This window comes from Elephas maximus, chromosome 12 (genome assembly GCF_024166365.1).
Source record: "Elephas maximus indicus isolate mEleMax1 chromosome 12, mEleMax1 primary haplotype, whole genome shotgun sequence".
Classification (NCBI taxonomy): domain Eukaryota; kingdom Metazoa; phylum Chordata; class Mammalia; order Proboscidea; family Elephantidae; genus Elephas; species Elephas maximus.
In genome coordinates this window covers 52,656,035-52,683,319 of record NC_064830.1, presented here as the reverse complement: position 1 = coordinate 52,683,319, position 27,285 = coordinate 52,656,035, and the positions used below count along the sequence as shown (strand labels likewise).

Sequence of the window (27,285 nt, the reverse complement as noted above, 5' to 3'; positions counted from 1 at the left end):
TATTGTTATTAACTTCTGTATTGTTATTATTTTAAAAACTCTTACAGATTTTATTTTTGATAATCTACATATGCAAACAAGGTGCTACTGACCTTTTGTCAGTAACTTAGCAGTAAACACTTTGAGGTTTTTAAAATTTAAGCCCCTTTTTTGAGACAGTGGCCATGGTTAAGAATATTGCTCATAAACTTGAAAGAGTAAGGCTTTTTAGACTGTTTAGAAATTAAATGTATGATTTATAGTCATTGGTGATATTCTGTAACCAACAGAGCCAACCTACAGTATAATTTAAAAAGAGAATAATAAGATTTGACTCTCAGCTTAACCAATTATTAACAGAGAGCCTGTTATTAGAAAATTAATTGCTAGTTGAAAGAATTTTTAGGAGAGCTAGAAAGTAAAAATGAAATAAATTGTAAAATTTTGTTGCACTTATTAATGCTTTATCTTCTCTGCAATAGATTATATAAGGTTTAAAGAAAAGTATCTGCAAATATGAAGCACATTTTCTATAGACTAAAACAGTGTGATTTTTTTTTCAATAGATCCCGGGATTCTTCTGCACTGCCGGTCAAACGACTATGGCATTTCCTTGTTAAACAAGAAGTCCTTCAAGATACATTTATTAGATACATTTTCACTAAGAAAAGAAAGCAGAGTGAGGTATTCTGAGAAAAATATTTTAGTGTAATTTTTGTTTAGTTTTAACATTTCTAATGAAGTGACTGCTTGACTTATTTTGTAATATCCTTTTTGTTTGGAACTTACTATCTTTCATACATCATGAGTAATAGAGTTTACTGAGCAACGGTGAACTTCTTTTGAGATAAAATCTTATAGTTTTCAGTTCATAGTAATGAAACAACATAGGTTACTTGGTAAATCATGTATAATCAAGTGAAAGTTAGTACTTTATAATATTTAAATAAACATTGTGATGGATAGTTTGGGGAATTTTTTTTTTTTTTATTGAGCTTCAAGTGAACGTTTACAAATCAAGTCAGTCTGTCATATATAAGTTTATATACATCTTACTCCGTACTCCCACTTGCTCTCCCCCTAATGAGTCAGCCCTTCCAGTCTCTCCTTTCGTGACAATTTTGCCAGCTTCCAACTCTCTCTATCCTCCCATCCCCCTCCAGACAGGAGATGCCAACACAGTCTCAAGTGTCCACCTGATACAATTAGCTCACTCTTCATCAGCATCTCTCTCCTACCCACTGTCCAGTCCCTTTCATGTCTGATGAGTTGTCTTCGGGGATGGTTCCTCTCCTGTGCCAACAGAAGGTTTGGGGACCATGACTGCTGGGATTCCTCTAGTCTCAGTCAGACCATTAAGTATGGTCTTTTTATGAGAATTTGGGGTCTGCATCCCACTGATCTCCTCCTCCCTCAGGGGTTCTCTGTTGTGCTCCCTGTCAGGGCAGTCATCGATTGTGGTCGGGCACCAACTAGTTCTTCTGGTCTCAGGATGATGTAGGTCTCTGGTTCATGTGGCCCTTTCTGTCTCTTGGGCTCTTAGTTGTTGTGTGACCTTGGTGTTCTTCATTCTCCTTTGCTCCAGGTGGGTTGAGACCAATTGATGCATCTTAGATGTAGTTTGGGGAATTTTTAAGGTATGAATGAATGTACTCTACAATATGATTATCTGAGTACTATTTAATCAAAAATACATTACCCTTTAAAAGTATTTTACTTATTTAGCATTTAGAAATGAACAAGATAAATGTTAGAAACAACAAATTCAGGATGAATTTTTGAGAGAGAATAAATTACAGAAATACCAAATATAAAATGAAAGAAGCTTGTTTGTACAAAGGGAGGCAGAAGGTCTACATGGCATGGTTATTTTTACACTGAATATAAATTAGAAATATAATGCCACACATGGTTTGAGAAGAATTGGGAATTTGGGAGAAGGCACTTTAGATACTTAAAATGATGTCTCTTGTGTAAAGGAGGGCTGCACAGATCTGCGTGAGAATTACAGTCCATTGGGTGCCATTTAATTAAGTAGTGGGCAGTTTAGAGAGCATACAGAGGAGAGCATCAGATGCGATTAAAGATTTGTCAAACAAAATCAATGAGAAAAGAAAAATAAATTTTATTTCACTTAGAGAAGTGAAAACTAGGAGGAATAATCCCTATGGCTCAATTTCCCAAGGTAAAATTGTAAAACTGCTTCTCAGTTTTTTCCCATACCTAGGGCATATGGGTGGGGTTCCTGTGAGTCAGAATCAACTCAGTGGCAATGGGTTTGTTTTAGGGCAGTAGAATCTATCATACTCAGTCTTTTCATTAGTCACCCACTTAACGTGATATTGTGGCCAACCCCTATGAACAATCACTTATTTTCTCTATAGGTTTAAAAACTATATACTTAAATGAGGAAGCAGGAGAATGGACTAACTTCTTTTGTGTCCTATATTATAAGCTTTTTTGGTAAAAAACAAAAGACCCAATGGTATTGAAATTATTGATGTAGGAGTCGTTATGGAAATCATAAAAAAAAAAAAAAAAAATCATAGGCCAGCCAAATTCTTTTCCTCTTTCATTTAAGCAACTGTTTACAGCATTTTCTATAGCAATGTTATTGGTAGGTGCTGTCGAGTTGGTTCCAACTCATAGTGACCCCTAAGTACAACAGAACAAAACTGCCTAGTCTTGCTCCATCCTCACAATCGTTGCTGCTTTTGAGCCCATCTTTGTAGCCACTGTGTTATTCCATCTTGTTGAGGGTCTTCCTCTTTTTCACTGACCTTCTACTTTACCAAGCATGATGTCCTTTTCCAGGGACTGGTCCCTCCTGATAATATGTTCAAAGAACATGAGACGAAGTCTAGCCATCCTTGCTTCTAAGGAGCATTCTGGCTGTACTTCTTCCAAGACAGATTTGTTTGTTCTTCTGGCAGTCCATAGTATAGTCAGTATTCTTCGCCAACACCATAATTCAAAGGCATCAGTTCTTCTTCGGTCTTATTCATTGTCCAGCTTTTGCATGCATATGAGGTGATTGATAATACCATGGCTTGGGTCAGGCACACCCTTAGTCCTTAAAGTGACATCTTTGCTCTTTAATACTTTAAAGAAGTCTTTTGCAGCAGATTCGCCCAATGCAATACGTTGTTTGATTTATTAACTTCTGCTTGCATGGGCATTGATTGTGGATCCAAGTAAAATTAAATACTTGACAACTTTAATATTTTGTGTTTATCATGATATTACTTATTGGTCCAGTTGTGAGGATATTTGTTTTCTTTATGTTGAAGGTGATAGCTGAGTCCAAATTCCATGAGATAAGGTATAGGAATCCAAGAAGTGTACTTAAAATGAAAGATATTTCTCAGTTAGGGCTTTATTTATTCATAGAAAGCCAGTTCCTTGAAGGCTGAGTGTTTAGTTCTTCAAATTATTAAACTTAATGATTTATCAAAAATGTAATAGCTATTAATAAATTTTGTAGCAGTTTGCATTGGTCGTACTGTCGGAGCCTTAGAGTGCTGTGGGAAGCCGGGTGTGGAGGTACTTCAGGCCCTCACACTCTTGTCTTGACCTTCAGAATCTTCTCTCTCCTCTCTAGTTTCCCCTTCTCTTCCTTAACTCAATCTCTCCCTCCTTTTGCCGCTTAGTCTCCCCATCTTTATGCCCCTCAGTCTCTGTGCCTTGGGATTAGTAGCTCAGGATGTATAGTCTCTTCTGTTTTCTTCGAGCAGAGGGTCTCCATGAATATGGAGATAAATTGAACATTTCTTAAAATACTATATAAGTATTGGTTGGCTCCAGGGAGGGGAAGTACATGGCTGGGGGTTGAGATAGGAAGAATTTTTATCATTTACCCTTTTGTACTTTCTGAATTTTTAATTGCTCAATGAGTTTATTCTCTTGTTCAGTGTTATCCAGTAGAACTTTCTGTGATGCTGTAAATCTGTACCTGTGCTGCCCAGTACAGTACCCACTAGCCACATAAAGCAAGTGAACAGTTGAAATGTGGCTAGTTCTGACTGAGGAACTCAATTTTTCATTAAAAAAAAATTTAATTAGCCTAAATTTAAATAGCCACATATAGTTAATAGCTACTGTATTGAACCGTGCTGATATGTTAAAAAAAAAAAAATTGTTTTCATTAAGACAAAAAAATTAATTATAAAAAAATATTTAAAGCTGTGAAGACAAAATAAAAACTGGTCACTAAGCTTGTAAATATGTAAAATGCATTAATTAAAACTACCCCATCCAATAATAGTGCTTTATCTTTATGAATTGTTAAACAAATTTGGTAATCAATAAATTTGGTAAATTTTGTGAATTGATTAATTGGTAAAAGAATACTTAAAATGCTAAAATGTTGGTTAGTTTTTAAAAAATTACTTTTAAAAAATTCCCCTGGGAAATGCTGAAATTTTGGATCTGTTCATAAGAAGATATTTTTACTCATTGAGTATATTGACGGATACTTCACAAAACAAGATTTTGCGAGATTGATAAAATTGACAGACTTAGCTAATTGATTAAAGAAAATAGATTCTTCAGCAGTTTGGCTTTTGTTAATTAGCCATTTGGTACATTAACCATTCTCTCACTGTATTCTGACAGTAGCCACCCCTTATGACCCTGTTATCAACCAGGTACAAGTTATTTGTATAATTTCTTCCCCATGCCTAATTCTGTCATTTATCTGTAATAATCACATGATTATAGTAAATGGTTGACATGAATTCTAATCCTTGACACACTCTCTTCATGGATTATATTCTTTATGAATACAAGTGTAAAATAATTATCAGTTCTTTGAATCTGTGTTCAGAAATAGGTAGTTTTAATTTGTATTTGAAATATGTCCCTGTAGGACAGGAATATATGTAGTATGAAATGTGTCTCTTCATACAAAAGGGTTTTAATTTTAGAGATTACAGTTTAAGTTAGAACTTGAAGTTATATAACCAGCATACAAATAACTGATTTTATTTTGAAATAGCTTTTATGTTTTTGTATGTAATAGTCGTCACAACTTTAATTTTGCCCTTTTCAATTTGTGTTGTATTTATCAATGACATTACATATTACTCAGTTTAATTTCTTTTTTGATTTTATGCTTTTCAGAGGAAAGCTTACAAATTAATTTGTACCATCTTTAAGTGATAGCATGACTATTTTAGCTTGAAATTTTCCATTTTCTTTATAATTTCATTTCAAGCATGTGTTTTGTGTTTGTGACTGTGTGGTGTTATTTAGTCTGTAGAAGAACATGTGGAGCAGGTCAAACAAATCTGCATAGCTGAAGATTCCCACATCAAGGTAGTATACCAAGACCTTGTGTTTAGCTCATTCTTTAAAGTTCAAGGAGCTAACCCCCTCGTCTCTAATACTAACTGTGACCTGCCCACTGGCTGGCTGATCAGAGTACTCATTGCTCCCGTGCACCTCAGTGGCCAGAGTAGGAGATTCTCCCTTGTGCCTGGCTCACTCTTCTTGCTATTGTTCCTCTTTTTCTTGCTCCTTGTTCCCTCTTCTGGAAACCCTGGTAGCATAGTGGTTAAGTGATACTGCTGCTAAGCAACAGGTTGGCAGTTCAAATCCACCAGGTGCTCCTTGGAAACTCTATGGGGCAGTTCTACTCTGTCCTATAGGGCAACTATGAATCGGAATCAACTCGATGGCATTGGGTTCGGTTTGTTTTCTTTTGTTTCCTCTTCACTCTCATTTTTTCCGTTTGTTCTTAAACATGGTTGTTTCATCTTCCCTCCTTCTTAATTCTTCCTTTTCCCTTCCCATCTGTCCCAAGTCATTGCACCTTTCTCTCATCTGTTTCTCTCAGTCTTTTCTAACTATTTTTCTTTCCAACCTCTCCTTTATTCCTTATTGTATCATCTTTATTTAAATTTGTTTCATCTCTTGTGTGACTCCTTTGTCTTTTTGGTTATATCGTTTTGCTCCACTCTGCGCCTTTTAGTATACACACATTCTTATTGCGGTATCTTTGCTAACTTTTGGAAGAAGTAAAAGAGACATATTGCTGTTATAAATTACTAATGAAAACTACTGTAGCTGTCTTTTGTGGTAATCGCTATCCTTTAATCAGAATTTGAAATCTTGTGATTTTTGGTGCTTACATGGCATCAGAAAATTTAAACAGATTTTCAAAAGCTAATTTTCAACCCACTAAACTTACTGGCACCTTTTTTCTTGCTGCTGTTGCTGCTACTTTTTCTTCTTACCGTTATTTTAAATTTTGTGGGATTGCGTATTTCTTTATAGAGGTACACTGCAGCAGCTAAAACTTCTGACAAATGTTTTGTAGGTTGAAGCTGACCTGGGCTATCCAGGTGGAAAGGCAAAAATCATTCATAAGGAATCGGATATGATCATGGCATTTTCAGTTAATAAGGTAAAAGCTTTAGTTATTATAAAGAATGTTGTTCTTTTTGGCGAAATTGGTTAAATTGTTGGTTCTATCTTTGCTTTACAGGCAAACTCTAATGAAATTGTCTTGGCTTCAACACATGATATTCAAGAACTTGACATTACTTCTCTGTTGGCCTGTCAGTCATATATATGGATTGGAGAAGAATATGACAGAGAATCCAAAAGGTTTGTTTTTCTTATATAGTCAATTTTAAATGTAGTTTTCTCAAAAAAGAACCAATTAAATAGTTATGCACATAAATTAGATTATCTTGAGAAGTATGTATGTATTTCTTTCCCTTCATCTGGGTAGGAGACAAAAATAATTGGTGAACAAATTACTCACTCTTCTCCCATTAGACTCTGAACTATGTTTGAGTCAGAATAATCCCCGACACCAAAGCCTAATGCTAACAACTGCTACTTTGACTCAAAGAAATGTCAGGAATTACACAATATTCAGTAAATTCAGCTCATCTAGATAATTAAAGCAAAAAGTAGTATATATAAACAGATTAATTAAACTGATAGGTGAGTCACATTTGTTGAGTAATTTTACAGTGTTTCCTCTTGCTTATCAGCTCATAAGCATATCTTTTTTACAGATAACAATGTATATACTTCTCTTCTTCTCAGTAAAGCTATGGGCAGTACACCAAGAGTCCTTTGCAGTACTTTCATATTTGGGGGTTTCTCCTCCATGTTTGCCCTCCCTCTTGCTTTTCTCCAGACTCTTTTGAAATTTTGTGTGCCTGGGAAAGTGCCATGATAGCTTCTTAGATTATTGAATTCTCCTTTTTGTTTGCATCTAATACAATGAGGCTTCAAAATTACGCTTCAGGGTAGATGTAACCATGTAATATGATATATTACATTATAAAAATTACTTTTACATTTTTTTTTTTTTTTTTTTTTTTTTTTTTTTTTTTTTTTATATAATAACTTTTATTAAGCTTCAAGTGAACGTTTACAAATCCAATCAGTCTGTCACATATAAGTTTACATACATCTCACTCCCTACTCCCACTTACTCTCCCCGTCTTGAGTCAGCCCTTTCAGTCTCTCCTTTCTTGACAATTTTGCCGGCTTCCCTCTCTCTCTATCCTCCCATCCCCCCTCCAGGCAAGAGTTGCCAACACAATCTCAAGTGTCCACCTGATATAATTAGCTCACTCTTCATCAGCATCTCTCTCCCACCCGCTGACCAGTCCCTTTCATTTCTGAAGAGTTGTCTTCGGGGATGGTTCCTGTCCTGTGTCAGCTGAAGGTCTGGGGAGCATGGCCGCCGGGATTCCTCCAGTCTCAGTCAGACCATTAAGTTTGGTCTTGTTATGAGAATTTGGGGTCTGCATCCCACTGATCTCCTGCTCCCTCAGGGGTCCTCTGCTGAGCTCCCTGTCAGGGCAGTCATCGATTGTGGCCGGGCACCAACTAGTTCTTCTGGTCTCAGGATGATGTAGGTCTCTGGTTCATGTGGCCCTTTCTGTCTCTTGGGCTCTTAGTTGTCATGTGGGCTTGGTGTTCTTCATTTTCCTTTGCTCCAGGTGGGTTGAGACCAATTGCTGCATCTTAGATGGCTGCTTGTTAGCATTTAAGACCCCAGACGCCACATTTCGAAGTGGGATGCAGAATGATTTCATAATAGAATTATTTTGCCAATTGACTTAGAAGTCCCCGCAAACCATGTTCCCCAGACCCCCGCGCTTGCTCCGCTGACCTTTGAAGCATTCATTTTATCCCGGAAACTTCTTTGCTTTTGGTCCAGTCCAATTGAGCTGACCTTCCATGTATTGAGTGTTGTCTTTCCCTTCACCTAAAGCAGTTCTTATCTACTGATTAATCAATAAAAAACCCTCTCCCACCCTCCCTCCCTCCCCCCCTCGTAACCACAAAAGTATGTGTTCTTCTCAGGTTTACTATTTCTCAAGATCTTATAATAGTGGTCTTATACAATATTTGTCCTTTTGCCTCTGACTAATTTCGCTCAGCATAATGCCTTCCAGGTTCCTCCATGTTATGAAATGTTTCAGAGATTCGTCACTGTTCTTTATCGATGCGTAGTATTCCATTGTGTGAATATACCACAATTTATTTACCCATTCATCCGTTGATGGACACCTTGGTTGCTTCCAACTTTTTGCTATTGTAAACAGAGCTGCAATAAACATGGGTGTGCATATATCTGTTTGTATGAAGGCTCTTGTATCTCTAGGGTATATTCCTAGGAGTGGGATTTCTGGGTTGTATGGTAGTTCTATTTCTAACTGTTTAAGATAACGCCAGATAGATTTCCAAAGTGGTTGTACCATTTTACATTCCCACCAGCAGTGTATGAGAGTTCCAATCTCTCCGCAGCCTCTCCAACATTTATTATTTTGTGTTTTTTGGATTAATGCCAGCCTTGCTGGTGTGAGATGGAATCTCATCGTAGTTTTAATTTGCATTTCTCTAATGGCTAATGATCGAGAGCATTTTCTCATGTATCTGTTGGCTGCCTGAATATCTTCTTTAGTGAAATGTGTGTTCATATCCTTTGCCCACTTCTTGATTGGGTTGTTTGTCTTTTTGTGGTTGAGTTTTGACAGAATCATGTAGATTTTAGAGATCAGGCGCTGGTCGGAGATGTCATAGCTGAAAATTCTTTCCCAATCTGTAGGTGGTCTTTTTACTCTTTTGGTGAAGTCTTTAGATGAGCATAGGTGTTTGATTTTTAGGAGCTCCCAGTTATCGGGTTTCTCTTCATCATTTTTGGTAATGTTTTGTATTCTGTTTATACCTTGTATTAGGGCTCCTAGGGTTGTCCCAATTTTTTCTTCCATGATCTTTATCGTTTTAGTCTTTATGTTTAGGTCTTTGATCCACTTGGAGTTAGTTTTTGTGCATGGTGTGAGGTATGGGTCCTGTTTCATTTTTTTGCAAATGGATATCCAGTTATGCCAGCACCATTTGTTAAAAAGGCTATCTTTTCCCCAGTTAATTGACACTGGTCCTTTGTCAAATATCAGCTGCTCATACGTGGATGGATCTATGTCTGGGTTCTCAATTCTGTTCCATTGGTCTATGTGTCTGTTGTTGTACCAATACCAGGCTGTTTTGACTACGGTGGCTGTATAATAGTTTCTGAAGTCAGGTAAGGTGAGGCCTCCCACTTTCTTCTTCTTTTTCAGTAGTGCTTTGCTTATCCGGGGCTTCTTTCCCTTCCATATGAAATTGGTGATTTGTTTCTCTATCCCCTTAAAATATGACATTGGAATTTGGATCGGAAGTGCGTTAAATGTATAGATGGCTTTTGGTAGAATAGACATTTTTACTATGTTAAGTCTTCCTATCCATGAGCAAGGTATGTTTTTCCACTTAAGTATGTCCTTTTGAATTTCTTGTAGTAGAGCTTTGTAGTTTTCTTTGTATAGGTCTTTTACATCCTTGGTAAGATTTATTCCTAAGTATCTTATCTTCTTGGGGGCTATTGTGAATGGTATTGATTTGGTTATTTCCTCTTCGGTGTTCTTTTTGTTGATGTAGAGGAATCCAAGTGATTTTTGTATGTTTATTTTATAACCTGAGACTCTGCCAAACTCTTCTATTAGTTTCAGTAGTTTTCTGGAGGATTCCTTAGGGTTTTCTGTGTATATAATCATGTCATCTGCAAATAGTGATAACTTTACTTCTTCCTTGCCAATCCGGATACCTTTTATTTCTTTGTCTAGCCTGATTGCCCTGGCTAAGACTTCCAACACGATGTTGAATAAGAGCGGTGATAAAGGGCATCCTTGTCTGGTTCCCGTTCTCAAGGGAAATGCTTTCAGGTTCTCTCCATTTAGAGTGACATTGGCTGTTGGCTTTGCATAGATGCCCTTTATTATGTTGAGGAATTTACCTTCAATTCCTATTTTGGTAAGAGTTTTTATCATGAATGGGTGTTGGACTTTGTCAAATGCCTTTTCTGCATCAATTGATAAGATCATGTGGTTTTTGTCTTTTGTTTTATTTATGTGATGGATTACATTAATGGTTTTTCTGATATTAAACCAGCCTTGCATACCTGGTATAAATCCCACTTGATCAGGGTGAATTATTTTTTTGATGTGTTGTTGGATTCTATTGGCTAGAATTTTGTTGAGGATTTTTGCATCAATGTTCATGAGGGATATAGGTCTATAATTTTCTTTTTTTGTAATGTCTTTACCTGGTTTTGGTATCAGGGAGATGGTGGCTTCATAGAATGAGTTGGGTAGTATTCCGTCATTTTCTATGCTTTGGAATACCTTTAGTAGTAGTGGTGTTAACTCTTCTCTGAAAATTTGGTAGAACTCTGCAGTGAAGCCGTCCGGGCCGGGACTTTTTTTTGTTGGGAGTTTTTTGATTACCGTTTCAATCTCTTTTTTTGTTATGGGTCTATTTAGTTGTTCTACTTCTGAATGTGTTAGTTTAGGTAGGTAGTGTTTTTCCAGGAATTCATCCATTTCTTCTAGGTTTTCAAATTTGTTAGAGTACAATTTTTCATAATAATCTGAAATGATTCTTTTAATTTCATTTGGTTCTGTTGTGATGTGGTCCTTCTCATTTCTTATTCGGGTTATTTGTTTCCTTTCCTGTATTTCTTTAGTCAGTCTAGCCAATGGTTTATCAATTTTGTTAATTTTTTCAAAGAACCAGCTTTTGGCTTTGTTAATTCTTTCAATTGTTTTTCTGTTCTCTAATTCATTTAGTTCAGCTCTAATTTTTATTATTTGTTTTCTTCTGGTGCCTGATGGATTCTTTTGTTGCTCACTTTCTATTTGTTCAAGTTGTAGGGACAGTTCTCTGATTTTGGCTCTTTCTTCTTTTTGTATGTGTGCATTTATTGATATAAATTGGCCTCTGAGCACTGCTTTTGCTGTGTCCCAGAGGTTTTGATAGGAAGTATTTTCATTCTCGTTGCTTTCTATGAATTTCCTTATTCCCTCCTTGATGTCTTCTATAACCCAGTCTTTTTTCAGGAGGGTATTGTTCATTTTCCAAGTATTTGATTTCTTTTCCCTCGTTTTTCTGTTATTGATCTCTAGTTTTATTGCCTTGTGATCTGAGAAGATGCTTTGTAATATTTCGATGTTTTGGACTCTGCAAAGGTTTGTTTTATGTCCTAATATGTGGTCTATTCTAGAGAATGTTCCATGTGCGCTGGAAAAAAAAGTATATTTTGCAGCAGTTGGGTGGAGAGTTCTGTATAAGTCAATGAGGTCAAGTTGGTTGATTGTTGTAATTAGATCTTCCGTGTCTCTGTTGAGCTTCTTGCTGGATGTCCTGTCCTTCTCCGAAAGTGGTGTGTTGAAGTCTCCTACTATAATTGTGGAGGTATCTATCTCGCTTTTCAGTTCTGTTAAAATTTGATTTATGTATCTTGCAGCCCTGTCATTGGGTGCGTAAATATTTAATATGGTTATGTCTTCCTGATCAATTGTCCCTTTTATCATTATATAGTGTCCTTCTTTATCCTTTGTGGTGGATTTAAGTCTAAAGTCTATTTTGTCAGAAATTAATATTGCTACTCCTCTTCTTTTTTGCTTATTGTTTGCTTGATATACTTTTTTCCATCCTTTGAGTTTTAGTTTATTTGAGTCTCTAAGTCTAAGGTGTGTCTCTTGTAGGCAGCATATAGATGGATCGTGTTTCTTTATCCAGTCTGTGACTCTCTGTCTCTTTATTGGTGCATTTAGTCCATTTACATTCAGGGTAATTATAGATAAGTAAGTTTTTAGTGCTGTCATTTTGATGCCTTTTTATGTGTGTTGTTGACAATTTCATTTTTCCACATACTTTTTTGTGCTGAGGCGTTTTTCTTAGTAAATTGTGAGATCCTCATTTTCATAGTGTTTGACTTTATGTTAGTTGAGTCGTTACGTTTTTCTTGGTTTTTGTCTTGAGTTATAGAGTTGTTATACCTTTTTGTGGTTACCTCATTATATACCCCTATTTTTCTAAGTAAAAACCTAACTTGTATTGTTCTATATCGCCTTGTATCACTCTCCATATGGCAGTTCAATGCCTCCTGTATTTAGTCCCTCTTTTTGATTATTGTGATCTTTTACCTATTGACTTCCATGATTCCCTGTTATGTGTATTTTTTTTTTTAATTAATCTTAATTTGTTTGTTTTTGTGATTTCCCTATTTGAGTTGATATCAGGACGTTCTGTTTTGTGACCTTGTGTTGTGCTGGTATCTGATATTATTGGTTCTCTGACCAAACAATATCCTTTAGTATTTCTTGTAGCTTTGGTTTGGTTTTTGCAAATTCTCTAAACTTGTGTTTGTCTGTAAATATCTTAATTTCGCCTTCATATTTCAGAGAGAGTTTTGCTGGATATATGATCCTTGGCTGGCAGTTTTTCTCCTTCAGTGTTCTGTATATGTCGTCCCATTCCCTTCTTGCCTGCATGGTTTCTGCTGAGTAGTCAGAACATATTCTTATTGATTCTCCCTTGAAGGAAACCTTTCTTTTCTCCCTGGCTGCTTTTAAAATTTTCTGTTTATCTTTGGTTTTGGTGAGTTTGATGATAATATGTCTTGGTGTTTTTCTTTTTGGATCAATCTTAAATGGGGTTCGATGAGCATCTTGGATAGATATCCTTTCGTCTTTCATGATGTCAGGGAAGTTTTCTGTCAGAAGTTCTTCAACTATTTTCTCTGTGTTTTCTGTCCCTCCTCCCTGTTCTGGGACTCCAATCACCCGCAGGTTATCCTTCTTGATAGAGTCCCACATAATTCTTAGGGTTTCTTCATTTTTTTTAATTCTTTTATCTGATTTTTTTTCAGCTATGTTGGTGTCGATTCCCTGGTCCTCCAGATGTCCCAGTCTGCATTCTAATTGCTCGAGTCTGCTCCTCTGACTTCCTATTACGTTGTCTAATTCTGTTATTTTATTGTTAATCTTTTGGATTTCTACATGTTGTCTCTCTATGGATTCTTGCAACTTATTAATTTTTCCAGTATGTTCTTGAATAATCTTTTTGAGTTCTTCAACAGTTTTATCAGTGTGTTCCTTGGCTTTTTCTGCAGATATCCTAATTTCATTTGTGATATCATTAAGCATTCTGTAAATTAGTTTTTTATATTCTGTATCTGATAATTCCAAAATTGTATCTTCATTTGGGAAAGATTTTGATTCTTTTGTTTGGGGGGTTGGAGAAGCTGTCCCGGTCTGCTTCTTTAAGTGGTTTGATATGGATTGTTGTCTCCGAGCCATCACTGGGAAACTAGTTTTTCCAGAAAATCCGCTAAAAAAAAAAACTGCAGTCAGATCCCTATCAGAGTTCTCCCTTTGGCTCAGGCTATTCAGATGTTAATGAAGCCGCCTGGGAAGGGTGGGGGAGGGAACAGAGAGATAGGAGAGTAGCACCTCAGAATATAGCCAGAGTTGCTTGTCTTGCTTGGAATGACTGTTATATCTGAGATTCCCGCGGGCGCGTCGCCTATGTGTGCTGGCTGTGTGGAGATTGCCCCCGGGGGGTCTGGCCCGCTGGAGTCACGGTCAGATCCTCCGCTTCCAGCCCCACGCCCAGCGTCAAGGCTCCCCTACTGGGACGGTGCACTCTCAACTCCAAAATCAGTCGCTGCCTCCCGGGGACTTCTCGTCTCTCCAGCCGCGTGGCGTGAGAACTTCTCGTCTCTCCTGCCGCCCCCGTGAACTAGGTGGGCCCCCTCCCGGGGTTAGTTCAGATGGGTGGAGTAGCTCCCTGTGCTTGTGCCGCGACCGAGTGTCCTGGCTGGAACGCTGTTCTCCCCACTCCAATACCAGTCGCTGCCTCCCGGGGACTTCTCCTACCGGCTGCGTCCCACGCCGCCCGCGCGACCCGGCTGGTCCCCTTCCCGGGGTTAGTTCAGGGGGTGGAGCAACTCTCCGTGTTTATGGCGTACCTGCGTGCAGTCCTAATCCCTGCGGGACGGTTCCCCGGCTCGGATGCTGCTCTTTCTGCTCCAAGATCAGTCACTGCCTCCCGGGGACTTCTCCTACCGGCTGCGTCCCACGCCGCCCGTGGAACCAGCTGGTCCCCCTCCCGGGGTTAGTTCAGGGGGGTGGAGCAGGTCTCTGTGCTTGTGCCGTACCTGACTGGAACGCTGGCTCCAGGCTCTGGAAACAATCGCTGCTTCCCCGTATTAGTTCGTTCTCCGTCTCTAAATCTGTGTTTGTTGTTCAGGGTTCGTAGATTGTTATGTATGTGATCGATTCACTTGTTTTTCCGTGTCTTTGTTGTAAGAGGGATCCGAGGTAGCGTCTGCCTAGTCCGCCATCTTGGCTCCGCCCCCCTACTTTTACATTTTTATGTGATGGCATATTAATTAGTACTCTATTCTAAAGAATCTTTAAACATGAATTTCAGTAAAATATATTAATTTGGTGCATGGGTTATCTGTACTTGAAGAGAGCATATAATCTTTTCCTGTATAGGATCAAAAGAAAATTTATATTAAACCCATAAAAAAACCCAGTGCCATCAAGTCAATCCTGACTCATATAATCTATAATACATACTTCAACAAAATAATTTGTTCCAACTTGTACATTAATAAAGTTGTCCCTGAGCAACATTAGACTAAATTTACAATTTGCCTACAGGGAAAAAGCTATGGGCCTAGAAAGCAACATTAAAATCATCTGTGATTAGGACCTGCACAGATGTTTTTCTCGTGGGTAGTTATTCAGTTTTTTAAATAAAGAATGTCCTATGGGTTTTTTTTATGGGTAGTCTGGAAAGAAGCTTTGTAACTGGAATTTGTGTTACGAAAACTGTGGGCCTTTCACAGTAACACACCAATGTTTCCCACAGCTCAGATGATGTTGATTACCGCGGTTCCACTACAACCCTTTACCAACCCAGTGCAACATCCTATTCAGCAACTCAGGTGCATCCACCGTCATCTCTGCCATGGCTGGGCAGTGGGCAGACTAGCACTGGAGCTAGTGTGGTATGTTGTTTACTGTTAGGTATGCTTTCTGGGAGTGGACTCCCTTAAAAATGAGTTGAAATCACTCTGACATAGGAATGATCCTACAGATCAGGGGCAATGACAAGTGAATACACCCTGATAACACTTGCTAACATTTATTGTGAGTTTCTTTGTGCCAGGCATGTGCTTTATCTCACAACAACCCTAGATAGTAGGTGCTACTGTTATCTCCCATTCTATAGATGAGCAAACTAAGACACAAAATGGTAAAGCAAAGTCAAAGAAGAATTCATGTTTATTACAAGTGTTTGAAAAGTACATCAGTAACATTCTTGATAGTCAATATAGTTGAAGGAGTACATTCTCATACTCTGCTCTGAAGAATCTGGAGATACTCCTGATTGTCCCCGAGGAGGGGCACTTGGAGGAGAGTTCCCTTTACCAGTAGAGGAAGCTGCTTGGTAACTTCACAGTTCACACAGGCTAGGGCAGCACCAGTAAGTGATTGTGCTTCCTCAGCCTGTCAGACAAGTGTTTGACATGAAGTTGTTCAGAAAATCCATAACAGGGTTTACTTCAGTAATAATCAAGTTGTAAGAGAATAAATGTATATAAATAATTAGAGTTGACCTGAAACATATCCTTCCTCATCTCTTCTTTATTATCTTCTTTTAAAGCTTATGAAAAGGAATCTACACAATGTTAAGAGAATGACTTCACACCCAGTCCATCAATACTGTAAGTATTTTATTTAGGATCCAAAGGCAGTAAGTAGCTTCTGACTTCTTGATTTATACAGTAGAAAATATTGGAGCTCTTTCTTTAGCATTTTAATTTATTATTTTCTCCTCTCCTTTCGCATTTCAGATCTTACAGGAGCTCAGGATGGCAGTGTACGGATGTTTGAATGGACCCGGCCTCAGCAGCTTGTATGCTTCCGCCAAGCAGGCAATGCGAGAGTTACCAGATTATATTTTAATTCACAAGGCAACAAGGTTAGTTCTGGGGGGATAGTGCTAAATCCATCTGAAAATAACTATGGGTATTTATGAGTAAATGATTAGTAAAACTACATCTAAAAACAAATATGATAACCCTGGATTTAAGCTAAGCAGGCAGTTTGTTGGTATCTCTGTTTATATACCACCATTTCTCTCAATAGAAGCATAAATCCACAAAATTGAGTGTGGATTAATTAATCAGCCACTTAAAGATACTGGAATACTCTGTGAGTGTGAAGAACTCTGCTCCATCTTGTGTGCTGGTGGTGTCTACAGGCTGTCAGCCCTGGAGAGAAACCTCCCAGTGTCTCCGTAAATTCCAGTACAGAAGGCTAGAGGAAAACAATGAACTGGGTGTAGAAAAGCAGTTAAAAGATGATAGGGAATTTATTGTACTTAGATTTTCTTGGAAACTATAGCAATGGAAACGTAGCTGTAGTGGAAATGTTGATTGAGTCTGAGTGAATCTCCTATACATAAATGTTTTTACCTTTTAATGGGAATACTGACAAGCTGTGTTTAATTTTTATGCCATTCTTCCAGTGTGGCGTTGCAGATGGAGAGGGTTTTCTGAGTATCTGGCAAGTAAACCAAACTGCATCAAATCCCAAACCTTACATGGTAAGTATCACTCCGTGTTCCGAGGGCACATACCATGAATCTCGTTGGTCCTGTTGGAAAAGAAAAATCCTGTCCAGCAGCTATGCCCAGCAGCATGGCACCCATACTTTCCCTAGTTTTTTACCTTAAAAAAACTTTAGTTTTCATTGCTTGACAGGTGACTGTTATATCTGGAAATTTTCTAAGGCTTTCCTGTGTGTGGTCTTACTTAGGATATATTTTTATTACACTTTCATCCATATTGAAAACTCTTTAACTCATTCCAGGTGCTGAAATTTTGTAATGATTTATTTCTGGTTTTTTTTTTTTTTTTAAGAATCAAGTTCCACCTATTCCAGTTTGCTCAAAAATTTTACTTACTAGATTATAAAGTCACCAATCCCAATAAACCACTTCACTCATTAATCCAAATCATACTTGGTGATGCTGACAAACATGTTTTCACTTGGTGGTGATGGGGTGCTGTCTGGGTGGAGCCTCTGGCTTCATATATTTTAATTTCACAGAAAATCCTGAACCTTCAGGATCTAGATTACCCAAATACTTTTCTAGACTTATTTCCTTTTCTAGACTATATAAATACATGTTCTTAATTATCTAGATATATATGAGACAAGATATTTCTCTTAAATTAGTGTATTATGGACTATATCATAGAGCCTTTTGAGAAATGGAAGTGACCTTGAATCTATTCTTTTGCCTTCAGTCAGATCAATAGCATAATTTCAGGCAGAAAAAAAAAAAAATTTCCCATTTTATTTTAAAATACCCTGACATCTTCCTGCTAGGCTCTTGCCTCCCAATTTCTATTCATCCACCTATTCCAGCAAGAAAGGTGTGCCTGGCTCAGCAGATGGTTTCCCTTGCAGCTGGAACATCCTCAGGAGCCATTTTGGGCAGACTGGGACCTGTGGATTATTTGGAGGTCACACTTGACTATTACTGCTGTAGCTCTTCACTTCTGGCTGGGGCAGGGAGCACAGAGGTGGTGAGGAAAGTAGATGTTGATATTTAGGTTACGAAGTTATTTTGACTTAAATCATTCACGCTACAGCCTAAGATCAAATGAACATGTAAGAGTTTTTCCCCTCGGGTTGTCATTGTTCATTATGATTTATGGTATCATTTAGAGTTTATTACATGTCTTTGAGTGATTGGGCTCTTAATGTAATTAAATGGCTTGGGTGAGTTCAGGTACTTTGGTGTCCTATTTCTTACATAATCTAAAAAAAAAAAAAACCTTTAATTCCATGTTTTTACCAATTCTGCATTTAAAAAAAATTATTGGATATTAGCCAAATGATATGCAGATAACATCTGGTCATCTTAATATCATTAATTCTTTATTCTAGATTGAATTTTTAAGCATTGTTCTTAGCTTATACCTATAGTGTATTATTAGCAGAATTGTGTGTTTGTACTGTACCTAAGCTTATTGGATTTTTAGATAATGTCAGGTGCATTTTGTTTTCCATAGAGTTGGCAATGCCACAGTAAAGCTGCGAGTGACTTTGCATTTATTACCTCTTCAAGTATAGTTGCCACATCTGGACAGTCCAATGACAATAGGTAGGTTGACAGAAAAGCAAAATAAGAAACAAGAAAATTTTAGGTGGAAAGGTATTCTTGCCAGAAAGTATGGATTTCTATGTGGTAGGGGTCCTCCTACCCTCCAGGAATACAAAAACTTGCTTTGGCACATAGTTCTTATCTCAGAGTTGTTTTCCTTACCAAAAAAAAAAAAAAAGCAAAGCCAAAAATTATTAGAGTCTAAAGTAGTCTGTCAGTAGCACATATACTTTTTTATCTCAAAGCTGCTTAGTCATTTTTTTAATTGCTGTGACTACCGTCAGATACTTGAGGAATAGTAAGCATTTTGACACTCTGTAGCCATCATTCTCAGCATTTCTTTGATTTACACTGTTTTTATGGGCAACACATGCCCTGAGTAACACCTCTCATTTCCCTGCAGTAGTTACCACCAGAGAGCACAGAAACATCCCTTCTACTCTGGAAATCCTATCACAGTTTCCCGGAGTCCTAATGGAGGAGATGGGGGGCGGGGGGTAGGGGATAGAGAGACAGGCAGGACCATGTGAGACAGAACTATATAGTTTGAAAAGGACAAGTTTCTAGAAATTAAGAATCACTGCTCTGTAAATGTGAGTGGACAAAAAAGATAACATTCAATAAATAAAAATACTTGAATACAAAATTTGCTCCTAGTGGTAACTTAGAACAGCTGTTTATGGTATATTTTTGCCATTATTTCTTCCTTTATAAGGAATGTATGCCTCTGGGACACATTGCTATCACCTGGAAACAGCCTCATACATGGTGAGTTCCAGTCGGTGATTTCTAGTACTATATGGAAGAATGCTTTCCTGGTTTTATTTTAATTGGTGAATCCAGTAGGTGTTCATTCATGGGTCGAAAATGGAGGAATATTTAGAATGAATGACTGAAAATTCTAAAGGTTAATTAGAATATCTGCCTCCCTTGCTGAGGTAAATATGTGTGGTCATAGATACCCACCTAGCCTTTATGTTGTGGAGAGTGGTGCTACTGACAAGGGTGTTTAAGAAATTAGTTGGAAGATATTCATCAAGCTCAAGAAGTTAGATAGTATTTTTTAAAAATTAAACATAACCATAAACTAAAACAAAGATTTGCCTTATAATAAGAGCTAGAAATAGGAACAATACCATTTAAGTATTATTCCTTTTGCTGAAGAATTATTTGCCACATTGGTGTCCTGAAGATCTCTCTTCCACATAATGCTACCAAAAAAGTGTTCGATGCTTACACTATAACTGGCCATTTTCACATAGTGTAGTTGAGGGTCAGACACTTACTTGAGAAGTACTTTTGATGAGGGTATATGTATGGGACAGTACTAAAAAAAATAAATACTAGTCATTGGTGGGTGTTAATGAGATGGCTGAATATGTCATAGAGAAGTATGGTCTTCTCTGCTTGTCTGCTTCCTTGTGCTTCTTATAAGGCAGAACAGTTTCGCTTGAACTTAAAGTTTAAACATCCTTTTTCTGTGTGTGTGTGTGTGTGTCTGTGTGTGTGTGTGTATTCAGTTTGAGATTATGGATAAAAATTTTTTTTTCTGGCATTGTTTAGCATCTTTATCTTTTAATTATGTGGCTACAGAAATTCAGTGGCTTTAAAAAATAGTGTACCTTAGAAATAAAAAAGATGGCTCAGTACTTATTATTTAAATGTGGATTAAACATTATCAGAACTACCAAGGAAGAAATTGTTTTGAGAAACACTTGGTGTTTTTGTTTTTCTTCTTCAGGTTTCACATGCCATGATCATGGCGCCACGGTGCTTCAGTATGCACCAAAGCAGCAACTCCTGGTCTCTGGAGGCAGAAAAGGCTATGTCTGCATTTTTGACATCAGGCAGAGACAGCTAATTCACACATTCCAGGCACATGACTCAGCTATTAAGGCCCTCGCTCTGGATCCCTGTGAAGAGTATTTTACTACAGGTTCAGCAGAAGGTAACATAAAGGTAAGTCAGCACAAGAGGTTGGAATGTGCTAAATAATATCTTATGTGCTGCCAATACTGAGTTAAAAAAAAAAAAAAACTAACACAACAAAAACCCCATTCTTTAAAATGAGAGCATGAAGCAGAGCTTTGTGAAGATATTGAACATCTCTTGACACCCTGCCCCTACCCCACCCCCTATTTCTGTGTGTGGCTCCTTCTAAACTGCTGTCATCTAGAAAACCAGATAATCAAGCTCATTAGACTCTCCGGTTGTTAAAAAGTCTTAAAGAACTCTGTGTTGAGTAAAGTACACGAGTTGAATTAATACATGGGTTTTCTGGTGACATCAGTTTGGCTCCTCAGAACCTTCTCCCCCAACCCCCACCCCTGGTATTTGACCCTGTTTTGAATAGCTGAGGAGAGATTTCCAGATAGCAAGATAGTACTGGGCTTCTTTATGCTGCCACAGGGCCTAGCTAGTATTAGGAACATATTTAATTGAATAATTGGATTCGAGATAGGGTATATATGGTTAGTATGAAATTAGAAGAGGGAGTGAAGGGAGAATTTGAAAGAAGGACAGTGAAGCATAAGTACAGTAAACTGAATCATCTGGAAGGTATTGTTACTCCCCAAGTAGACGAGTGGTTAGGACAGACGCAGTGGATGGGAAAGTTGGGATTTAATGAGATCTGCTGGGCCAAGGGAACCAAAGTGAGGGCCATGTTTTTCCTTTGGGTCTCTCTTTTTTAATGATTTACAATTTTTGTTTTCACTCTGTTTTTTTTTTTAAACTAGGTTTGGAGATTGACAGGCCATGGCCTGATTCACTCATTTAAAAATGAACATGCGAAACAGTCCATATTCAGAAACATTGGGGCTGGAGTCATGCAGATTGATATCATCCAGGGCAATCGGATCTTCTCCTGTGGTGCAGATGGCACGCTCAAAACAAGGGTTTTACCAAATGCTTTTAACATCCCTAATAGAATTCTTGACATTCTGTAGCCTTAAAGATTGGGGCTTTATTTTCGTACACATTGCAATTTAAAAACACTGCGGTAATTACTAGGCATTGAAGAAGAAAACCAGTTCTGCTTTCCATGCAGTTAACACATTGAAAACAATACAAATCTGTGTAGATTTGAATCTGATCCAAGCAGTAGTGTTACGCTGAGCATTGCTTATACAGGTTGGTAGAATGTGCATGTACCTTGTTATAATGCTGACATACTCTAAAGTCAAACCTAGGTATTGTATGGAGGTTAGCTATTCTTTACAGCATTTAGCAAACCCCATTCAGAAAACATTTGAGTTTAGCGGCTAGCATTTTAGTAAGTTATGGTAATAAGAGGGAACTTTGTATCAAATTAAGGAAGAAAATGTTGCTGATTCAGGTTTTTCTTTCTGTTCGTACCACTGATGGAAGCATGCCTGCAGTTTCCTTCTTTGTTGAATGAAGGATAGTCATAAGGTGTTACAAGGTCTAGACCACCAGAGAAACTTCTTAGTTATGGAGCCCTGCACAGTGACCAACCTTCTGCCCTGAGAGGTCATTTCCATTCTTTCCTGCTGAATATTTTTCCTGTTAATGTTTCTACTGAGCTAATACTGTAGCTTGCAAATGAATGCAGATTTAAATGCAATGTTTTCCTCACGATTTGCACATTCACATTTTTTGGACTGCTAGTTTTTCTATTTAGATATTTGCCTTCATGTTAGGAATGTAATTCATGAACATGCATACTTGTAGGTAACAAAAACATACCTTCTTAGTCCAGTTTAGTACTTTTTCTTTTCATGTATTCAACACCCACGATATTTTAAGACTGTGTTGAAACTATACCAATATGGCATCTCATATCATAACTAAAGCGAACACTAGGCTTTTTGTGGCCAGTTAATAGACGATGAGATTGGCGCTATTATTTATTACCACAGCCTATTGTATAAACTATGCAGAGTTAAATATTATTTGCTTGTAAAATATTAGCCAGTGTTGTCATATTTTGATGTATTTCTTGGTTTTGACCAAAAATATGTTCTTGAAATACTGAAACCAATGCCCATGTGTTTAAATGTTTACCAGCAAATTGTCTCATCATGTTAATGAGAATGTTTAATGCCTGTGTAATAGTTAAGTATGATGGCATAAAAATACCTTTCTCTGAAGGGGCGTGATGTTCGGGCTGTGAAATACATATGTAAAAGAAAAATAAATGTTATTTGTTAGAGTTTTACCTTAGTTTGGTCTGTTTAAATAGATTGGTCTGGCATTTTTTGATTCTTTTTTTTAATGGTTGAGATTATTTCCAATTTGATAAACCGTTAACTGTTTGAGATTTTTTTTTTAGCTATTTGACAGTTTACTCATCCACAAATATTTACTGCGTATCCTGTATACCAGAAGCTATTTTAGGAAATGGGGATACAACAGTGACCAAGACAAAGAAGGCACTCAGTGCTGAGATTTAGATGGGTAAGCACTAACCTTACTGTGTCTTCTCCTGACACATTTAAAGTTTATTGAATGAAGTGCTGTTTTTGGTGCTGACATGGTATAGGAGCTAAGCTGGGAATAGTGCTTATGTGGAGTGGCAATGGAAGAGAAAGAGGGAGGATGTCCAAATACATAAGTACACGGATTTGTCAAAAATTGCAGACATGTACCTACACTTACCACAGGTTAGTCAAGAGCACCCTGCATATGTTACGTTCTGTTTATCTGTATATGTTATACTGAAATAACACTGACTCAGTAAGAATTTGTGAGATAATAAAATTCTCTCGCAGGTTCTGAAATTCATCGACTGTCTTTATGGTAGCTGCTCTTGGTCTGTAGTCATCTACCATGTGTCACACTACTTTGTGTGTGCTTCTGTGTGTTTTTAATTAATAGACTATTTTCAGAACAGTTTCAGGTGTCCCAAAATTTGAGCCAATAATACAAAGAGTTCCATATTACTCCTCTCCCCAGTTTCCCTATTATTAGTGTCTTTCATTAGTATGCTACATTTGTTACAGTTAATGAAACAATGTTGATATATTATTATTAAATAAAGCCCATAGTTTCTGTTAGAGTTGTGCAGTTCTGTAGGTCTAGACAAAGGCATCAAGAAGCCCTTGTGGCACAATAGCTTGACTGCTAACATAAAAGGTCAACAATTCAAACGCACCAGCTGGTCTGCAAGAGAAAAGACCTGGCTATCTGCTCCCGTAAAGATTTCCACCTAGAAAACCCTATGGGGCAGTTCTATCCTGTCATATACGGTCACTATGAGTGAGAATTGACTCGAGTACACAACAGTCTTTTTGTGTAGATCTATTTCTGGTCTGTCTTCTCTGTTCCATTGATCTACTTGCATATTCTTTTGGTGATGCCATACTGTAGCTTTACAGTAAGCTTTGAAGTTGGGTAATGCCAGTCCTCTGACTTAGTTTATTTCATATTGTGTTGGCTTTTCTGGATCTTTTGCCTTTGCATAGAAACTTTAGAATCAATTTGTTGATATCTACAAAATAACTTGCTGGGATTTTGATTGAGGTTGTGTTGACTCTATAGTTCAGGTTGGGAAGAATTCACATTCATGAAGAATTGATACCCATTTATACTGAGTCTTTTCTATCCATGAACATGTAATATCTCTCAGTTTATTTAGAACTTTGATTTCTTTCATCAGAGTTTCAGTTTTCCTCATATAGATTCTGTTCACATTTTGTAGATTTATACCTAAGCGTTTCATTTTTCAGCGCTAATGTAAATGGTGTTTCAAATTCCAGTTGTTGATTGCCAGTCTATATAGGATAGCAATTGACTTTTGCATATTAACCTTGTACCCTGCAGCCTTGCAATAATTGTTTATTTATCCTAGAAGTTCTTTTGTTGATTCTTTGGGATTTTCTACACAGACAATGAAGGTCATCTGTGAACAAGACAGTTTTATTTCTTCCTTCCCAATCTGTATACATTTTATTTCCCTTGCTTGTCTTATTTCATTAGCTAGAATTTCTAGTATGTTGTTGAACAGGGGTGGTGAGAGAGGCCATCCTTGCCTTGTCCCAGATTTTAGGGGAAAAGCATCTAGTTTTTCACCATTAAGTATATTAATTGTCATGCATACATGTAGATGTTCTTTATCAAGTTGAGGCAGTTCTCCTCTATACCTGCTTTGCTGAGAGTTTTTATCATGAATGAATATTGGACTTTGTCAAATGCTTTTTCTGTACCTATCGATATAAAAAATTTTTTTTATTTTTTATTGATATGATCATATGATTTTTTTTCTCTCATCTGTTAATGTGATTGATTACATTAGTAGATTTTTAGATGTTGAATCAGCTTTGCATACTTGGAATAAATCCCGCTTGGTCATGGTGTATACTTTTTATACTTTTCAGGGTCAATTTGCTATTATTTTATTGAGGAATTTTGCATCTAAGTTCATGAAAGATACTGATGTGTAGTTTTCTTTTCTTGTAGTAATGCCTTTATTTGGTTTTGGTCTTAATGCTGGCTTCATAGAATGAGTTAAGACACATACCCTCTGTTTCTGTTTTTTCAAAGAGATTGTAGAGAATTGGTATATTGGTATATATATTCCCTAAATATTTGATAGAGTTTGCCAGTGAAACCATCTGGGCTCGGTGCTTCCTTTTTTGGAAGGTTATTAATTATTGATTCAATCTCTTTAATGTAGACCTATTCTGATTATCTGTTTCTCTTTGTGTGAGTTTTGGTAGGTTGTATCTTTCAAGGAATTGGTCTGTTTAGTTTCAGTGGTTTATTAAATTTATGGGCATAGATTTTCTCACAACATTTCTTTGTTGTTATTGTTAGGTGCTGTCGAGTCTGTTCTGACTCATAGTGACCTTATGTACAACAGAATGCCCGATCCTGCTCCATCCTTACAATCAGTGCTATGTTTGAACCCATTGGTACAGCCACTATGTCAGTCCATCTCGTTGAGGGTTTTCCTCTTTTATGCTGACCCTCTACTTTACCAAGCATGATGTCCTTCTCCAGGGACTGGCCCCTCCTGATAATATGTCCAAAGTATGTGAGATGAAGTCTTGCCATTCTCCCTTCTAAGGAGCATTCTGTCTGTACTTTTCCCAAGACAGATTTGTTCATTCTTCTGGCAGTCCATAGTGTATTCAATATTCTTCACCAACACCATAATTCAAAAGCATCAAATCTTCTTTGGTCTTCCTTTTTCATTGTCAACTTTCGCATGCACATGAGGTGATTGGAAATACTTTTTAATGCCATTGGATCAGTTGTGATGGCTTCTCTTTCATTTCTGGTATTAATAGTTTGTGTCTTCCTTCTCTCTTTTTCCTTTTTTTCTTTCTTGGCTAGCTGGCTAGAGGTTTATCAATTTTATTGATCTTTCGAAGAATCAGCTTTTGGTTTTGTTAGTTCTCGCTAATGATTTCCTGTTTTAATTACATTGATTTCTGCTCTAATTTTTATCATTTATTTTATTTTGTTTTAGATTTTATTGTTCTTTTTTTCTCTAGTTTGCTAAGGTGAAAGCTTAGATTCTTGATTTTAGATCTTTCTTTCTTTGAAAGTGGTATATTGATGTCAACTTGGACTTTGTATCCAAAAGTCCTTGAAATGTTTGGTATTCCACTTTCCCCAACGCAGTTATTCAGGCAAATGACTAGATACCTTTGTGGAAGGATTGGGGAAATAAATACTGTGTACACTTCCCTTGGTGTGGCAGAGTTCTTTCTTCTGCACACCTAGCCTCTTCTTCAGTCAGTGGGTGTTAGCTCAAAGTTGACTCAAGTCAGGAAACTGGGCAAGGGATTATAACTTTTTTTTGGAGTGACTACCCTCAGCTGTGTAGCTCTGGTGGCACAATGGTTAAAGCACTTGGTGCTAACAGAAAGGTTGGCAGCTTGGATCCACGAGTGGCTCTGTGGGAGAAAAGACCTGACATTCTGCTCCCGTAAAGATTATAGTGTAGGAAATCCTATGGGGCAGTTCTGCTCAGTCCTGTAGGGTCTGTTTGGTTCAAAATTGACAACAGACAACAACAACCCTCAGCTACCTTATCATCTATCCTTGATTTCTTTTAATTGTACAAATTAAGTAGTACTCTTATTGGCTACCCATCCATTTTACCCCTAGGGATGGCACATTCTATTTGTCACCTCCGTGACTCTGTGGTCCCCCTTGCTGCCCGTCCACCGTTGCCACTCATGAAGAATATCTTTGACCTGGCTTCTGATGATTAAATGCTGCCACCTGGACTTTATTGTTTTTGTACCCCTGAAAACAGTAAAGTCCAGGTGGCAGCATTTAATCATCAGAAACCAGGTGTCACAGTGAGTGGTTAAGCACTTGGCTGCTAAGTGAAAGGTCAGCAGTTCAAACCCACCAGCTGCTCTATGGGAGAAAAATATGGGCAGTCTGCATCTGTAAAGATTATAGCCTTGGAAACCCTATGGGTAGTTCTGCCCTATCTTACAGGGTTGCTATGAGTCAGAATCAACTCTTTGGCAGTGGGTTTTTTTTTTTTTTTTTTTTAAAATCATCCCTGTTGCTCTCAGTGAGTCTCGCTCTGTAGTGGCCTTTTCTACCGTAAGCCCTGGCCTGTGGAGGACCACCATTGAATGTCTCAGTAGTAATGGTAATCTTGCCAGTGCATTCCTATGGCTTTAGGAACTTAATCATCTGATGGGTTTTCTGACCTTAAGTCGCATGCCTACTTATCTGAGCCCTTTTAATCCTTTCTGCCATCTGTCATAGTAATTCTCAACCTCAAAGTCATTTTCAGCCTCATTTAGCCTAGGCTTTTGCTTTTTTTCATGTATT

The 27,285-nt window shown here is 37.5% G+C and overlaps 1 protein-coding gene across 7 annotated transcripts in view; it reads left to right on the top strand.

Annotated features, from left to right (window-relative positions):
• DMXL2 (Dmx like 2) overlaps positions 1-27,285 on the top strand; it is a 249,253-nt gene that overhangs the window by 218,412 nt on the left and 3,556 nt on the right. For 4 of the 7 annotated variants that reach the window (XR_007519764.1, XR_007519765.1, XR_007519763.1 and 1 more), the window contains 12 exons: positions 546-663; positions 5,233-5,295; positions 6,299-6,385; positions 6,467-6,588; positions 15,208-15,346; positions 16,006-16,066; positions 16,196-16,323; positions 16,873-16,950; positions 18,428-18,519; positions 19,235-19,287; positions 20,261-20,478; positions 21,258-22,938. Coding sequence is in view for 3 of the 7 variants with exons in the window: in XM_049904983.1 (XP_049760940.1) it covers positions 546-663; positions 5,233-5,295; positions 6,299-6,385; positions 6,467-6,588; positions 15,208-15,346; positions 16,006-16,066; positions 16,196-16,323; positions 16,873-16,950; positions 18,428-18,519; positions 19,235-19,287; positions 20,261-20,478; positions 21,258-21,467 (1,369 nt within the window). In the remaining 4 variants the exon portion in view is untranslated. Of the gene's footprint in view, positions 1-545; positions 673-5,232; positions 5,296-6,298; positions 6,386-6,466; positions 6,589-15,207; positions 15,347-16,005; positions 16,067-16,195; positions 16,324-16,872; positions 16,951-18,427; positions 18,520-19,234; positions 19,288-20,260; positions 20,479-21,257; positions 24,159-27,285 lie in introns of those variants that run through there. The other 3 variants (XM_049904983.1, XM_049904984.1, XM_049904985.1) reach the window with 3 other exon arrangements.